The sequence below is a fragment of the Macrotis lagotis genome, chromosome 7, assembly GCF_037893015.1.
Source record: "Macrotis lagotis isolate mMagLag1 chromosome 7, bilby.v1.9.chrom.fasta, whole genome shotgun sequence".
Lineage (NCBI taxonomy): Eukaryota > Metazoa > Chordata > Mammalia > Peramelemorphia > Peramelidae > Macrotis > Macrotis lagotis.
Genome location: NC_133664.1, coordinates 192,288,927 through 192,306,828, shown reverse-complemented (window position 1 = coordinate 192,306,828; position 17,902 = coordinate 192,288,927). Strand labels below are relative to the sequence as shown.

General features: G+C 36.2%; 1 protein-coding gene across 17 annotated transcripts in view; it reads left to right on the top strand.

Moving 5' to 3' along the window:
* Positions 1-17,902, top strand: part of PLEKHA5 (pleckstrin homology domain containing A5) — a 273,478-nt gene that overhangs the window by 82,767 nt on the left and 172,809 nt on the right. For 16 of the 17 annotated variants that reach the window (XR_012470161.1, XM_074194330.1, XM_074194326.1 and 13 more), the window contains 2 exons: positions 3,356-3,476; positions 16,001-16,105. The exons of the other annotated variant lie outside the window; for it this stretch is intronic. Coding sequence is in view for 15 of the 16 variants with exons in the window: in XM_074194330.1 (XP_074050431.1) it covers positions 3,356-3,476; positions 16,001-16,105 (226 nt within the window). In the remaining variant the exon portion in view is untranslated. The remainder of the gene's footprint in view (positions 1-3,355; positions 3,477-16,000; positions 16,106-17,902) is intronic. 17 annotated transcript variants of the gene reach the window in all.

Genomic DNA, 17,902 nt, shown 5'->3' with positions numbered 1-17,902 from the left:
TTTTTTTTCCTTTGGATGTGGATGATATTTTCCAGAGCAGGTCTCTCTCATAGCTGTCCTTATTCTCTGAAATGCTGAGAAGAGCTGCATCCATCATAGTTAATTATCTCTTAATGTATGCAATACTTTCTTGGTTCTGCTCACTTACCTCCTTCAAATTTTTAATCATTTTAATGGAACTTGTTTTCCTAAAATGAATAATTCCTTGCTATTTTATAGAATACACTTAAGATGACTTATACTTATGTTTGTGTTTCATTGTTCAGCATCTTAAACATCTGTGATCAATCATTGATGTAATATGATAATGCAAAATGCCAAATTGATTCTAATAATTTAGAACAAGAATCCTCCCTTACAGCATACCCAAGAAGTAGTCATGAGCCTTTCATTAACGGCTTTCAATAACAGGACCTGGATAGTCCATCCATTTCATGTTTTGTAAAGTTCCAATTGTTAGGATATTCTTCCTTACTTCAAATCTAAATTTTTTCATCTCCTCAGACTTTACCTATTGCTTCTATTTGTATCCTCTGGGGACCAAACAAAGCAGGTCTGCCCCCTCCTTTAGGGGATATCCCTCAAATACTTGGAGATAGATAGCTATCATTCTCTCTTTCCCCAATTTTTTTTCTTCTCAGAGAAACTTTGTTCTATTTTCAGAGAGCATGAACTTGAAGTTCCTCAATGTCCTTATTGTCCTGCTGATGTTCTTTAGTTTATCAGTGTCCTTCCTAAAATGTAGCATTTAGTTCTCAATCCAAATAGTGTGACCAGAGCAAAGCCCATTGGGATTCTCATCTTCCTAGTCCCTGTCATTTTTCCCTTTTTAATGTAGCATAACATTGCATTGGCTTTCTTGGCTGCAGTCTTACTCTGTTGACTCATTGAGTACACAATCTTCCTAAAGCTATTGTTTAACCACACCCTTATAAAGTTGATTTTCTGGTCCCAAGTATAAGACTTTTAATTTGATCCAAAAATTTAGTTCATTTAAGTAGTTTTGAAGCCTAACAATTTAGCTATGCCTCTCCCTTTGTGTCATCTCAAAATCTGATAAACATATGCTCTGAGCTTTTATTTAAATCATAGATGAAAATGTCGACTAGTAAAAGGTCAAGTATAAGTATCTAGAGCATCTTTTCAACTTGTCATCAAACCATTAATAACCATTCTTTGTATCCTTTGAGACCACTTATTCACAATCCCTCTAATTGTGTTCTTGATTGGTCCATTTTTCTCCATCTTTTCCACAAGAATAGTATAAAAGACTTGACCAAATTCATGGATAAAATTTAGGTAAATCATTGTTTGCATTCCCTTATTCTATCAGTTTAGTTACCCTCACAACAAAGAAAATAAAATAATCTGGCATGACCTATTTTTACTGAAACTATGCTGACTCTTTAATAATTTTTTCTAAATATTATGTATTCAGTAACTTTTAGAAAATAATATAGTCTATCATTTTGTCAGCAGTCATAATCCAGGTTCATAGACCTCTGATTTGCAGGCTCTTCTCATTCCTTTTTTTTTTAAACATGGACTTGTTTCCATCTCTAATCCTGTGACAGCTTGCTCATTCTCAGTGGGTCTTTCAGGAATCACTGATAGTGGTTCAATCTCATCCTCAGATTCTTTTTAATATCCAGGGATATATAGCTCATTTAGCTTCTGCTGTCACTGTGCCTGTTACTATAACAGTAACTCCCATCTACTTCTAATTTGCTACTCCTAATCTGCTGTGGGCTGGCCAACTAAATTGCTACATTTGTCACAACTGTGTCTATAATCAGAGTAAACAGTTTCTGAATGAGTTTCTGAGGGACTTTCCTTTAAGGGAAGTGAACATAGAAACTGGGACAACTATTTTGACAGTGCAGGGGACTTTTCTCCTTGTTTCCTGCTTCTCAACTTTTCCATATAAGTGAATGTCATGATAAAATTTAGAACTATAATCTTTATTATTAAGGTTTTTCCTAGTATCATATTTATTTTTTTAATTATTTTTTGAATTTTACAATTTTCCCTCCAATCTTGATTCCCTCCCCCACCCCCACAGAAGGCAGTCTGATAGTCTCTGCATTGTTTCCATGCTATACATTGTTCAAAATTGAATGTGTTGGGAGAGAAATCATGTTCTTAAGGAAAAAATAAAATAAAAGAGATAGCATAATTACATAATGATACCTTTTTTTTAATTAAAGGTCTTTGGTCTTTGGTCAAACTCCACAATTCCCTCTTTGGATACAGATGGCATTCTCCATTGAAGATACCCCCAGAATTATCCCTGATAGTTATACTGATGAAATGAGCAAGACCATCAAGATTGATCATCAACCCCATGTTGCTGTTTAGGATGTACAACATTCTTTTGGTTCTGCTCATCTCACTCATCATCAGTTCATGCAAATCCTTGCAGGCTTCTCTAAATTCCCATCCCTCCTGGTTTCTAATAGAACAATAGTGTTCCATAGCATACATATACCACAATTTGTTCAGCCATTCCCCAATTGATGGACATCTAGTATCATATTATGAATTTTGTGTATAGCCTTTCAGACTGATTTCAACTTAAAATATAATTATTATTGTTCATAGGATTTTTATTTCCCAGTATGTGCCCTCTGTATTCCTTATGGTCTATTCTATATCATTAACCTAGATCCTCTGCTTTACAAACATTAAATTGAGATTGAAGAATGCTCCTCTGCATTAAGGAAAGAGTATAGGGAGGGTAGTCATGCAGTTTAGAGCCATCCAATAAAACATGCCTTCAATCAAAAATCTTTTGTTGCAGCTTCAAAAGTGAAAAATGTTACATACAAGACTGTGGAAAGACTGTGGGCATTAGAAATAAGAAGCAAATTATAAAAAAGGAGAACTTGAAATAGGAAAAAAGGGAAGAGAGAAAGGAAAGGAGACTGGCTGCTTAGTAAGAAACCTCAGAGGAGATTGCCATCTTGTAAATTGACATATCGCTATTTTTCAGGAGAGTTATATTTCAACTTTCATTAGTTTAAATTGCATCTAGCAATTGTTTTTGAGTCTCAGATGTCTCATTTGGCTATTTACTGAGAAAAGTGGTACTGCTAAACCTCAGTATTCAAATGATCTTGGGTGCAGGTACACAATACACCAATCAAGTGTTGATAGAATGTTAGTCTAATTTGGTCACTTAAGAAAAATAACAAGTCCATTAGGCTAGGTGGGGATGATTAAATCCTATGCTCACAATAATCAGTACCTCAAAAATTTGAAAAAGCAGGTCATGTTGCCCCAACCAGGAAACTTTCATTAATGAATTAACTCCATACATAGCAAGTTCTAGTACTTTGGCATATTGTATTTTCAGGACCGCTACAACTATGAACTCTGAAGAAAAGAAGGAACGACCAATAAGCATGATAAATGAAGCTGCTAATTATAATTTGACTTCAGATTATGCAGTGCATCCAGTGAGCCCTGTGGGCAGAGTAAGTTATACTTTCTGTTAATTATTGGTTAGCAAAGCTCATATTGGTGGTTCACAATGTAACTAGAAATATTTTATTAAGAATAATTAGAATTCAAAATTAAATTGTGCCTAAGAATATTTGAAGACAAGAAATTGAAATATAATACACAATTATAATTTGATACCATGATTTGAGTTTACTTTTATAATGTTCTGATAAGTATGAATTTTTTTGTGAATTTGTATATAAATGAATCTGTCTAAAGCCTTCCTATTCGTTTCTGTTAGAAGCTGGGAACTAATTTGTGTTTACTGTAAAGAAAGGAGATTAGTTTTAGAATAGATAAATTAGAGACTAACAATATTTCCATAGCTTTTTTGTGGACAAACTCAATCTGTATCACAGAATTCTTATTGCTGAATGAGAGATGAGTGCCATTGTACTTGTTTAAGTAGTGGTATTTATTCTGACATCATTACAGTTTAAATAAATGCGTAAAACTGCTGTAATTCTTTTAAAAACAATTATCAGTAGCAGAAATTTATTTAATACATCATTTTCAGCATACTCTAATGGAAAGAATACTGAAGTAAAAGTCAAGAGATGCGGTCTTTGATCTCAGTTCTGCCTCTGACTTGCCTCTCACCCTGGAACATCATTTAAATTCTGTTTCTACTACTGTCAAATGACTAAATGACTTCTAAGGTTTCTTTCACCCTTTCAAATACTTATGTGTAGAAAACAGTATTAATCCCATTTATGGATGTGCTCCCTCCTCTGCATCTGATGAACCTGTTGAACTTTCTTATCTTATATGACTGGTCCATATCTACCCATACTTTCTTCATAAGGAAACCACGTAGTGTGCTGCAAGTTGTCTTGTCATTTTCTTGACATTGTTTGGCCTGTAGTACCAGCTTAGGTCTCAGTCTCTCTAATTGACCTGCCAACTTCTTTTTCTGATCATGGATCTCTTCAATGACATTCTTTATTAGGCTTTTCCTAACCAGTTCTTTGTTGATAATAAGTTGTTGATGACCCACACCCACATTGTGTCTCTTGCCCTTTGAAAGAACTTAACGGAATCCATATAGCTACAAGAGAAGAGCATTGATTTTAAAAGCATGTGCCTCTTGTTTTAGGAAGAGATCTGAGATCACTGAAAGCACAATATATTTTCCCAAGTATAACTCCACCAACTCTTTCCTTTTCCAGTTTAGTTCTGGAGTCAGTTCATTGTGTCTTCAAAATTCCTGTCCAAGATTAACTTTAGATGATCTGAAACTCATTGATCAAAAGTATCTATTATTATGTCTATTAACTATTTCTTATAAAAGTTAGTTATAGCACTATGATTTCAGACAAATTTACATTACGTTAAAAGGGAACTATTTCTTTGGTGTTAGCTGTGCATTGGCTGGTATGTTGCTTCCAACTATATCATAGTAACCCTAATCATAATTACACAGGATAAAAAAACCACATGCATTGAGCAGCTGTGTTGAAATTAAAGCAAAGCTAGAAGCAAAGGGCAATGATTTAGTTAAACCAAGAGCTGACTTTAACATCATGGATGTTAATAAACTTGCTGTTGAAAAATTGATTCTGAAATGTTATCAAGAGAAAATGGAAAGACAACAGCAATAGTTTTCAAATGAAAAATAGAATAGATGATCAAGAAGCTAAAGCAGAACTTGAAGAAGGAAAAGGAAGAGAAAGAAAACTTGAAATGGGAAGTTTCTAGTAAATAACTAAATCCCCTTTTCAGATTTAAGTTTAGATTGTCTTTGGTGAGGAAATAAAACATGAGTCCTTGTCATATCTGTGCCCTTCATTACTGTACTGATGTTAGGGAGCAGGAGGAGGAAGAATTCATGGCGGGGAAAGTAGTGAGTCTGAAATTTGGATATTTTGTAAATTCAGAGGTTAATACATCACCATTGAAGAAAACTATTAATAACTAGGATTTTGAACTTTAAATTAAAATGTATATTGTTAGAGGCGGCTAGGTGGTGTAGTGAATAGAGCACTGGCCTTGGAGTCAGGAGTACCTGGGTTCAAATCCGGTCTCAGACACTTAATAATTACCTAGCTATGTGGCCTTGGGCAAGCCACTTAAGCTCATTTGCCTTGAAAAAACCTTTTAAAAAAGTATATTGTTTTTCTTTTTTTAAAAAAAAATTATTTTTTAATTCTCATTTTGTACAAATGTTTTTTTACATTAATAAAATATTCTTGTTTACAAGTAAACAAAATACCCCTCCTCCCCCATGAATATAGATAGACTTGCTTGGGCAAAAAAAGTAAAGGGGAGAGAAAAAATTAAAATTAAAAAAAATAATAGTAATAATTGTAGGTATGGCCAGGTGGCGCAATGGACAAAGCACCAGCCCTGGAGCCATGAGCGCCCAAGCCCATATCCAGCATCATAAACCCAACCATCACCCAGCCATGACATGCAAGCCACCCGATCCCCACTGCCCTGCAAAAACCAAAATGAAGGGAAAAAAAGACCCAAAATAAAATAAAATAGTAGTGACAGTAGGGGTGGCTGGGTGGCAGACAGAGCATTGGCCCTTGAGCCAGGAGCACCTGGGTCCAAATCTGGCCCCAGACACCCAAAGATCACCCTGCTATATGGCCCCAGGCAGGCCATCCAGCCCCACTTGCCCTGCAGCCTCCCCCAAATAATCATAACAAAAAATGTGCTTGAGTCTTTGTTCCAACACCAACAACTCTGTCATGGGTGGATCTCATTCTTTATCATGAGTCCATCACAGAAGTTACTTCCATATTTTTCCAATGTTGCCATTGCTGATCGCAACTCCCTCCTTTCTTATTTCTCCACTACCAGCTATTTTCTTTCTCGTTTCACTCTGACTCTGCTGTAGGGTCATTGACTGGCTCAGCAGACAGATCCCTAGTCCTTGGGCCAAGAAGCCCTGAGCCCCCATACCACCCCTTAGGCCCAGAATCCACCTGGCCCTATGGTCCTGGGCAGGCCTTCCAATCCCAGCCCCTTGCATGAAGTAAGAAAGAAAATGTATTATATCTGGCCACTCTCCCCCCATGGTCCATCCTCTCCTCCTTTATTCACATCCCCACCCCTTCCCCCTGCTCCCCCCTCGTTCTTACTCCAGATGTCTATACCCCATTGAGTATATATGCTGTTTCCTCTCCTAGCCACCTCTGATGAGAGCAAAGGTTCCCTCATTCCCCCTTGCCTTTCCCCTTCCATATCATTGCAATAGCTCATTGTAATAAAGAAAAATCTTATTATATGAAATATCTTGGCCTATTCCCCCTCTCCTTTTTCTTTCTCCCATTACATTTCCCTTTTTTTCTATTGACTCCATTTTTACACCATATTTTAATCTTCAAATTCAGCTTTCTCCTGTGCTTCAACTATAAAAGCTCCCTCTACCTGTTCTATTAACTGAGAAGGTTCATATGAGTATTATCAGTGTCATTTTTCTATGCAGGAATACATGCAGTTCATCATCATTAAGTCCCTCATATTTCCCCCCTCTCCTCCCATCTCCATGCTTCACCTGAGTCCTGTATCTGAAGATCAGACCTTCTGTTCAGCTCTGGCCGTTCCAACAGGAACATTTGAAATTCCCCAGGTTCATTGAAAGTCCATCTTTTTCCCTGGAAGAGGACATTCAGCTTTGCTGGGTAGTTCATTCTTGGCTGCATTCTAAGCTCTTTTGCCTTCCAGTATATTGTATTCCAAGCCCTACGAGCTTCCAATGTAGTTGCTGCTAAGTCCTGTGTGATCCTGACCGCAGCTCCATGATATTTGAACTGTGTCCTTCTGGCTGCTTGTAATATTTTCTCTTTGACTTGGGAGTTCTGGAACTTGGCTATAATATTCCTAGGGGTTGGTTTTTAGGGATCTCTTTCTCGGGGGGATCAGTGGATTCTCTCCATTTCTATTTTGCCCTCTGCTTCTAGAATATCAGGGCAATTTTCCTGTAATAATTCTTTGAAAATGTCAAGGCTCTTTTCCTGATCATGACTTTCAGGTATTCCAATAATTTTTAAATTATCTTTCCTAAATCTGTTTTCCATATCAGTTGTTTTTTCAATGAGATATTTCACATTTTCTTCTAATTTTTCATTTTTTTGGTTTTGAAGTATTGATTCCTGATTTCTGGTAAATTCATCAGGTAAATTCATCAATCTCCCTGAATTCTATTCTTTGTCTGAAGGATTTGTTCTGCTCAGAGTTTTCTTATCTCTTTTTCCATCCTGCCAATTTTGCTTTTTAAAGCATTCTTCTCCTCAATAACTTTTTGAACTGTTTTATCCATTTGACCTAAGCTGGTTTTTAGCATGCTATTTTCTTCAGCATTTTTTAGGATTTCCTTGACTAAGCTGCTGACTTCATTTTCATGTTTTTCCTGCATCTCTCTCATTTCTTTTCCCAGTTTTTCTTCCAACTCCCTCATTTGATTTTCAAAGTCTTTTTTGAGCTCTGTCATAGCCTGAGCCCAATTTCTGTTTTTCTTGGAGTCTTTAGATGCAGGAGCTTGTGCTTCCTCTTCTTCAGACTGATTATTTTGATCCTTCTTGGGCTCATTTGCAAAATATTTCTCAATAGTCTTCTTTTTGTTTCTCTGCTTGCTCATTTTCCCAGCCTGGGCCTGGTTTTGAGGTGCTTCCTGAGCTTTTGGGACACTCCCACAAGGGTCTCAGTGTGTGAGGCTTTGTCCTCCCTCCTGGTCTGTGTATGACCCTAAGCACCCCCCTCTGCCACAGGCCGAGGTGGGGGGGCCCTGTTCTATGGGGGGGCCTAGACTGCGATCAGGATCTGAATGTGGTCAGAGCCCCAGAGTCCTGTTCCAGGGGCAGAGGACAGAGCTCAGCAGTCTCTCTCTCTTCACTCCCCTCCCTAGGATCAATGGGCTCATGCCCTGGGGGCTCCTGCTTACCAGCTCCGCCTGCTTCTGTTTCCGGCTCTGGGCTGCAGAAAGACCAAGCTGCTCCCTGTGTGCTCCGAGGCCTGTGCTCCAAGTGCTTGCTCTGGCAGAGGTTCCCCGCTGTTCCCCCACTTTGTGCCCGGTGCTCCTCAGGGTGAGGCTCAGGAGACTCCCCCGTTGCTGTGAGCTGCGGCTCCCAGCGCCCTGGGGTTGCCTCCGGGAGGCTGAAGTTCTTTGGCTCTGGCGGGCCACCCCTCTGGCAGGCCGCCCCTCCGACCCCGGGGAGCAGAGCCTTTCTGCTCTTTTCCAAGTTACCTTGAGTAGGAGAACTGCCTCACTGAGTCCCTTTGTGGGTTCTGTCTCTCGAAAGTTTAGAGTCCTTAGCTGATGAGTTTTATCAGATTGCTCCTAAGACTGGATCCCTTCTTGTTGCCATCTTGGCTCTGCCCCCCCCCAGTATATTGTTTTTCAATTGATAAAAACTATTAGAAATATTCCTTCCATCTCTGGAAAATTGACACAAAATCAGTTTTATTTAATTACCCATAAAATTATTGGTTGGCTTTTGAGGTATGTAAGGCACGGACTTTACGTATTATTAATAATAACTCCAAAGTATACTTTTTAAAAGTATACTAATTAGTCTCTACTTATAGAACAGACTTTAACTATTTCCCAGAATTCAAAATCCTTATTAATGAAGTTTGTATTTTAAGAAAATAATGGAGATTATCTTAATGAATAAATAGCTTTGCCAACATGTTATATCATCAAATGGGGTTGTGCAATATGTTTAACTAGATTTTTGAGCAGCAATAAAGACCATATATTGGTTAAAGTTCACTGTTCCACCAAGGTCGAGAAAGACTAGATGACTTTAAAGAAGATCTCTTCAATCTTGTTTTGACTTTGTTATGAGGTCTTCAAAATTTCTAACTGTAACTCTATAAATTGTGCTGATTCTGAATTTTATAACATTTTGGAAAGGTATTTTCTTTAAATTTTCATTTGTTTTTAACAGCAGGTAGAAAACTTATCTTGTAGTTAAAATATAACCTGACTTCAAATAAATGAAGCTGACTTATGATATAGGTGCTCCCTCCAGTGGTTTAGTTGAGTTCCACAGCATGAGAACACATGATTAAGTTGAATGACTTATCCTGCCATAAATCCTTCACACGGTTTCCAGAATTCAGATGGGACATATCTGTTGATCTCTTAAAATTGCATTATATCAGTAGCATATAGGCTATCCATCTAAGATCATTTGCTCTGGTTCCCTAACCAACTCATCTCCTTTTTTCAGGGTCCATTTCTCTGCTAACATCCTTTGTACTGCTTCTCATATCCATACTTTGTTAGAAATATGTTCCAATCTATTCAAGTACAACATACATTTTCTCTATTACCCTTTGATTAACCTGAAACTTTAACTCTTTAAAAATTATAATTTTTAGGGGCAGCTAGGTGGCACAGTGGATAGAGCACCAGCCCTGGAGTCAGGAGTACCTGAATTCAAATCTGGCCTCAGACACTTAATAATTACCTAGCTGTGTGGCCTTGGGCAAGCCACTTAACCCCATTGCCTTGCAAAAACCTTTAAAAAAATGATTTTCTGTTCTGGGTAGCCATATAAAAACCTCTGGGAGAATATTGGTGTTTTTAAAAAAAAACTTAACCTTTCACTCTTCCCCTGCTCCTCTTTCTTTACAAAGATGGATGATGGATGACTGAGAATATTGTACATTGCGTATAAATGTTTGAGTATTTTGTTGAGTTCATTTATATCTCTGTATATCATCATTTCTGAAACTTTGTTGCAATTAATGCCTATCCCTCATATTATCTTCCTAATTTTTCAGTGACTTCAGTCTTCCTCTGTACTCTTTTTATTTGGAAATTTTATTATATGCATTGCAGCCCCCCCCAAACACATTTGATTAGCATCCTGTCTTCTTATCTGTGAGTACCTTTCATCTATTCTGTACATATCTTGTTTGTTTACATATATGTAGTCTATAGGGGAGAAATGGCATGGTGAAAATAGCTAGGATGCCCCAGGTTCAAGTCTCCCTTTGACACATGCTGGCATTGTGTGTGATTTTGGGTAATTTTTCTGAGTGTCTCCAGACCCTCTAAGGTAATAATTTGTTGGGGGGTTTTTTTGCAAGGCATTGGGGTTAAGTGACTTGCCCAAGGTCACACAGCTAGGTAATTATTAAGTGTCTGAGGCAGATTTGAATTCAGGTCTTCCTGACTCCAGGGCCGGTGCTATATCCATTGCGCCACCTAACTGCCCCCTAAGGTAATAATTTGGAGAGAAGATAGTTGTTGTCATTGATTCAGTTTTCTTTCCCAGAAGAGTGTGCCCTAAGAATCAGTCCTGAGCCCTTTTCCATCTCTCTGTGCTCAGTGATGTTATGGCTCTCTCAAATTCAGTTATCCTTTCCTTGCAGATGATTTCTAGATCTGAAGCCATCATCTCTCTCCTAAGAAGTAGAATGCCACCCCTGCTTTACCACCACTAGCCTGGGTATTGTCTAGACAGCACAGTCACAGAATCCTGGACCTGGAAAGTCCAGCCTCAATCACTTGCTAGCTATGTAGAGCCTGGGCAAATTAGTTAACTTTTTCTTCTGCCTCAGTTTTTCTTCATCTTAAATTTCACAAATAGCAACACCTACTTTGGGCCCATCTCTCTGCTAAGAATTGAGTTTAAATGGAAAAAGAAAGATAGTACCTATCCTCTGAAAGCTTACGATCCAATAGGATAAGATAGTACACAAAGGACAACTGAAAAGTTTTTGTTTGTTTTGGGTTTTTTTGTGGGGGTGTTATTTTGTGCTAGGGCACATAGTGAAGAAGTCAAAGAATTCCAATATAGGAAAATGAGGAAGTATCTGTCCTGTACCCCTTCATCCAACCTAGCACTAACTTCCTAGGGGTTGTTGGAAGAACAGAATGAGATATTTGTGAAGCACTTTTTTGATGCTGTATAAATCTGCCTATCAAATTCATTATGTTTAAAACAGAACTCATTGTGTTCTCATGTTCTTACACTTCATGCAGATCTCTAGTCATCCAGGTTTTTTTTTTACCACTTTCCTTCCTCCATAAGCAGTTCTGTTCACCATGTTGTGAATTCTACCCCCACAGTCTCACATATGTGTCCCCTTCTTAACTTTCTCAATATACCACTGTCTTAATCTAAGTCATTATCTCATCTTACTTGGGCAGTTTAAAAAAAAAACCAAACCCTAATTGGTCTCTTGAATATTAGTTTCTCATTCTCTTAATCCATCTTCCACAAAGCTGTCATATCACCTCTCTTAAAAGCACAAGTCTGACCCTTACAGTCCCCTCTGTAATATTTTAATTGGCTCCCTATTCCTCTGCTTAGCATTGGAAGGTCTTTCACAACCTGTCTCCAGCCTACTCTTCCCGACTCACTTCACATACTTAATTTTTGTACTCTGTTCTGTTTCCCACCTGTGCTAGCCATCATTCCTTCAAGCTCAAAGTTGAGGTTCAGCTGTCAACTCCCCAGTTGTTTGTTAGTACTCTCACCTTCTCACCTTCCTCAAATTGTCTTCTGTTACTTAATTGTATACATTTTTATCCCTTAGTAAGTTGTTAATTGCTTAAGGACAAGTACTTTTTTTGCTTTTTTCTTTGTATCTTTATCATTTAGTTCAATTCCTCATGTGTGGAAAATACTCATGGTCAAAATCCAGAATCCAAGCCCATCATTTTGAGAGAGAGAGAGAGAGAGAGAGACAGACAGACAGACAGACAGACAGACAGACACACACACACACACACACACACACACACACACACACACACAGAGTTTTCCTGTCTCTCCCTCTCCTAGTTTATACACATACCTTTCCTGCCATTTTATTGAGTTCTAGGGCTGGAGTAAGGAAGACACATCTTCCTTAATTAAAATCTGACCCTAGATTCTTACTGCCTATGTGACCTTGGTCAAGTCACTTCACCTTGTTTGCTTCAGTTTCCTCAGCTATAAAATGAACTGGAGAAGGAAATGGCTGACTACTCCAGTATCTCTACCAAGAAAACCCCAAATGGGTTCACAAAGACTCAGATATGATTGCAAAAAAAAAAATGAACAAAAGCTCCTAATGGCCTATCTATCCAAGTGTTAATTTTTTTTCTATGTGAAAAATTAGGATGGACTCTATTGAATGTTTTTGACTCAAAAAAAGAAAAGCAAAAGAAAGGACATCTCAGCTAGGTAGCCCCCCTAAGATGTTTGTGCTATCCACAAATAGAAATATGTCAGGGATCTCACTGTCCATTAAGAATTCTTTTCATGGGGCAGCTAGGTGGTGCAGTGGATAAAGCACTGACCCTGGAATCAGGAGTACCTGGGTTCAAATCTGGTCTCAGACACTTAATAATTACCTAGCTGTGCGGCCTTGGGCAAGCCACTTAACCCCATTTGCCTTGCAAAAGCCTAAAAAAAAAAATTCTTTTCACATTGTGATTCTTTACCTGATGTTCCATAACTGGAAAATTGTTTTGAAGAACAATTCACTTCCTTGATACTTTTAATAAGAAGTCGCAGAGTTTTCTTTGTTAGGTCTTTCAAAGATTTTATAAGTTTTTTACATAATCATTGATGTCACTTAGTAGGAGACCTTCTGAGACATTTTACTCTACTCAGTCAAAAGAGAGATTTGGGGAGTATTTTTTCATAGTCAATAAACAATAATCACTATATGATTTCTTCCTCTTTCTACCTTTCAGTCAAGTGTTAGTTTAGAGCTCTGGTCTAGTGTAGAAAGCCACTTGCAAAAGTTTACTCTTTCCTTCTTCTTACTTTGATTAAAGATGGCATATAAGCATGAAGAAATTTTTCTTTTTGTTTTATATATACAAGAAAGTACAAATGAAGGTTAGTAATTTTCATATTTTCTCAGTATGCTTTCTTTTACATTAATAATGAATATTTTTTCAGAATTATTCACTATGTTTACCTTCCCCAGATTTCCTGAGTATCCTTCAACAGTCTTCTGTCACCTCTAACATAGAGCAACTTTGGTGTATACTCAGTCTAATCAGGGCTGGAAAGACTTAGATTTAATATCAATAGATCTTGTTTCTGTCACTTACATGTGTGATAGGCATGGTCTTTAGTCTTTTGGGGACTCACTTTCCTCATTTGTAAATGAGAATTGGACTATATGATATCTCAGATTCTTTCCCACTAAAATATCTATAATCAATCCTGTGCTGCTTTGTCAACAAGGACTGTAATGTTAAGTACCAAATGTAATGATTCCATTGTCCTTGGTAATAAAAATTGCTTCCCTTCTTTATATGTTGACTTTTAGGTTCTTAAATGCATTCAAAATTATTTAGCTTAATTAGGTGTCTCACCAAGCTTTCTATATTTCATTTTTTTTCTTCCACTGTTTTTTACTGTTTTATGAGATGGTACTATTGATTATCTCCCAACATCTTCCTCCAGAAGATTTGACACAAGTTCTGTTCCTCTCTCCACTTAGCAAGTCAAGCAAATATTTACTGATTAAAGTGGTTTATAGTCTTTTTTCATCTCTTCCTTGAGGTGACTAAGCACCTTAGTAAATAGTGACCTCTTTTATCAGTATCCCTGTTTTACCTATTTCATTAACTTGTTATTCCTAAGCTAAAATTTCAATATATTTTTTTTTGCCATCCTCTGTATCCCACTTTTGAAGTTTACACTGATTTAACTCAGGGGAACTTAGCAAATTCTAAAAAATTGTCAAAAATTTTTAATGTTAAAAAACATGAATTTTCAATACCTTGGGGAAAGTTTTGGTAGATAACAAACTCTTCATTGTAATTCTTTTCTTTAATTATAAAGATTTTATTTATTTTGAGTTTTAGAATTTTTCCCCTAATCTTACTTCCCTCCCCCCACCCACCCCCACCCACAGAAAGCAATTTGCCAGTCTTTTTTTTTTAAAAGAATAATCAATTTTGAAGGCAGCTAGGTGGCACAGTGGATAGAGCACTGGCCCTGGAGGCAGGAGTGCCTGAGTTCAAATCCAGCCTCAGACACTTAATAATTGCCTAGCTGTGTGGCCTTGGGCAAGCCACTTAACTCCATTTGCCTTGAAAAAACCTTTAAAAAAAAGAATAATTAATTTTTATTGAGCACTCTCAGTAGGAACAGAATTTAATCTATTTCACAGGAGAAACTACTAATTTTCAAGTGTTCATATATGAAATGGTGTTTAGAAAATAAGCATATTAAGTGTTAGTTATAGAAAAGTACTAAATATAAAATAGACACAAATTTATGACTTCATATATTTCACATGAATGCAAATATATAATGTAAGTATTTGAATGTCCTTGTTAAATTGCCTGTTTTAAATGTACTTGTCATTCTATTAAAATCTTCATTTAAAAATTTTTTGAATTATAAAGATTTTATTTATTTTGAGTTTTACAATTTTTTCCCCTAATGTAACTTCCCTCCCCCCACCCCACCCCCATCGAAGGCAATTTGCCAGTCTTTACATTTTTCCATGGGATACACTGATCCAAATTGAATGTGATGAGAGAGAAATCATATACTTAAGGAAGAAACAAAGTATAAGAGATAGCAAGATCAGACAATAAGATAGGGTTTTTTTCCTAAATTAAAGTTAATAGTCTTTGGTCTTTGTTCAGACTTTCTCTGGATACAGGTGTTATTCTCTCCATTGCAGACAGCCCCAAATTGTCCCTGATTGTTACACTGATAAAATGAGCAAGTATACTAAAGTTAATCATCACTCCCATGTTGCTGTTAGGGTGTACAATGTTCACCTGCTTCTGCTCATCTCACTCAGCATCAGTTCATGCAAATCCCTCCAGGCTTCCCTGAATTCCTGTCTCTCCTGGTTTCTAATAGAATAATAGTGTTCCATGACATACATTTTCCACAGTTTGCTAAGCCATTCCCCAATTGAAGGACATTTACTTGATTTCCAATTCTTTACCATCACAAACAGGGCTGCTATGAATATTTTTGTACAAGTGATGTTTTTACCTTTTTCATCATCTGTTCAGGGTGTAGACCCAGTAGTGGTATTGCTGGGTCAAAGAGTATATACATTTTTTTTCCTTTCATTGTAATTTTTTAAAATAAGTAAGGGATTAAAATTTTTCCATATTAGTCTCATGGAAATCCATTACCATAAGATCATAGATCTGAAGTTGGAAGAGAACAGAGGTATAATTTTACATTTTGAGGAACTGGAAGCAATAAAAGATTAAGTGACTTGCGCAGATCACTTTGGTGGTAGATAGCAGAGCCAGGATTTGGGTCCAGATCCTATTACATATCCAATGCTCTTTCTGTTTTTCTACTCTACTTTTCCAATCAGTGAGAATTATTATTCTCATTAGTGTCATTTTCTCAAGAGATTAATAATATTTTGTAAAATATTGTCTCTACAACTTTAATATATTTGTTTAAATTCATTGAACATTTAGAGCATCAGCCACATGCATAGCACTAAGAAAGGTACAAAATAAATGAAAATTTCTCATAATCATAAATTAATATTTTGCTCACATCTTGTAGCTTTCATTTTCTAACTTTTCATTTAGTCTTCACGGTCTTCAAAAAAAGTTCATAATTTTGGAAAGAGATCAAACTCAATTAAAAGGAATCCCAATGCACCTGTCGTCAGACGAGGTTGGCTTTACAAACAGGTACCTTTTATCTTTTTTCAATATTAATGAAGCATTGAATCTTATGGGTATAAAAATGAAATTTGAAGTTTGCGGAGGTAGTTTTCCCACGATTTATGATTGTTAAGTCTATTAGAGAAACAATAGAGATTATCATAGAATTTTCATGATATAAAATAGATTCTACTTTGAAGGAGCTTTTAGGGAAGAAGATATAAGATGAAAAGTAATGTTTCAGAAAATATAAGGATAAATGAGTCTACTCTAGTTAAAGTAGAAATTCCATTCAGAAATTTTGTTTTATGCCACAGGAAAAATGTGCTAAGATTAGGGTCACTTCACCTTTGACAAATTAGTTGTTAAATACTTCAAATTAACCATCTTATTTGACTAGGTCTACATATTTGTGCCCAACTCCAACATTTAGTGCTGTCATTTTGTTCCTTTTTAAAAACAACCAATTAAGTCCTTCTATATATATAGAGAGAGAGTACACAGAAATTAGTTTTAGATACTAAGAGTATTTTTTAATTTTGCTAAAAAAAATTTTCCCAATAGGATCATTTGTTTTATTTTTGTTTTTGCTTTACTGACTTTTCAATGGCATGAACTGCATAGTATGAACCTTATAGTTCGGAAATAATAGTAAAGTGTTGACCTCATGTTACTTTCATTGGAGAATGCCAGTTGGAACTTCCAATGAAGTAGCATCCTCTGAACACACACACACACACACACACACACACACTTTTTTATACCAACACACTAATAATTTGCCACTTATTTGTTTTGACCTGGAAGACTAGATAATCAAGCTTGTCATAATTGTGTCTCAGTAAAAAGACCTAGATGAGTTTTTTGTAATTAAGTAATTAAAGACTGTAACTCAGAGAAGCACTAATTCTTCTTTTAACTGATCAGATTTTTTAAGGCTTATTTGTTGGTTTTCAGCACTATGTGAGATAGCACTAGGTAAGTTTGATGGATAAAGAAGATCTTATCTGCATATGTATATGTTTTTCTGCATATCTTCCACACAGCACAGATAATAAGAAATTATCATGTATATTATATATTTGATAGTTCAAGTAGTTTTCTAAACAAGTTAAGGTAAATGTTATATCTATATGGTAGCAAACAACTATTCAGGGCCTATTTATTAGGTGGCTTGAAAATTTTTATTTTGCCCAAGATAGTTTATACCTTTTTTTTCTTTTGAGGGATTCTTCCCCCGTCAGAAACATACCTCCTCCCGACTTTTATCCCAAATCTCCAATTACTGCTTTAATTTCAGAATTATTTTGAAATGATAATAATAAGGAATTTTTTAGTGATTATATACTTAAATGCATTTAAAATTTGGCATTTCTATTTGAAGAATAAATTCTCATGGATATTCTTTCTCTGTTTTGCCATTTTCAGTATGTAGGCTTTGTTTATGGCTTTTTTAAAAAGGCAATGCATAATTTTGTTTAAGACTGATACATTTTTATGAACTAAATTATTCAGGGAAGAAATGTGTTGCCAGATAGTAAACCTATTTTTCAAAGTGAGCAAAAAGTGATCAGAGACTATATTTTTTAAAAACAATGCTGATAGATTTTTATGTGTCACTTTAGGATATTATTCACTATCATTTTAAATCCCATTATAGGAATAATTTAAGTACATGTCATTAGCATATTTATTATTTTAGTTTGCCAGAAGTTACACACTGCTTATTTATTATCCTCATGCCAGCCAGTAGTCATATATGCCCAGAAGAATATATTTAAAATTGCTTAAAAATATAAAAGCATTCTCTTATATAATAGTTCA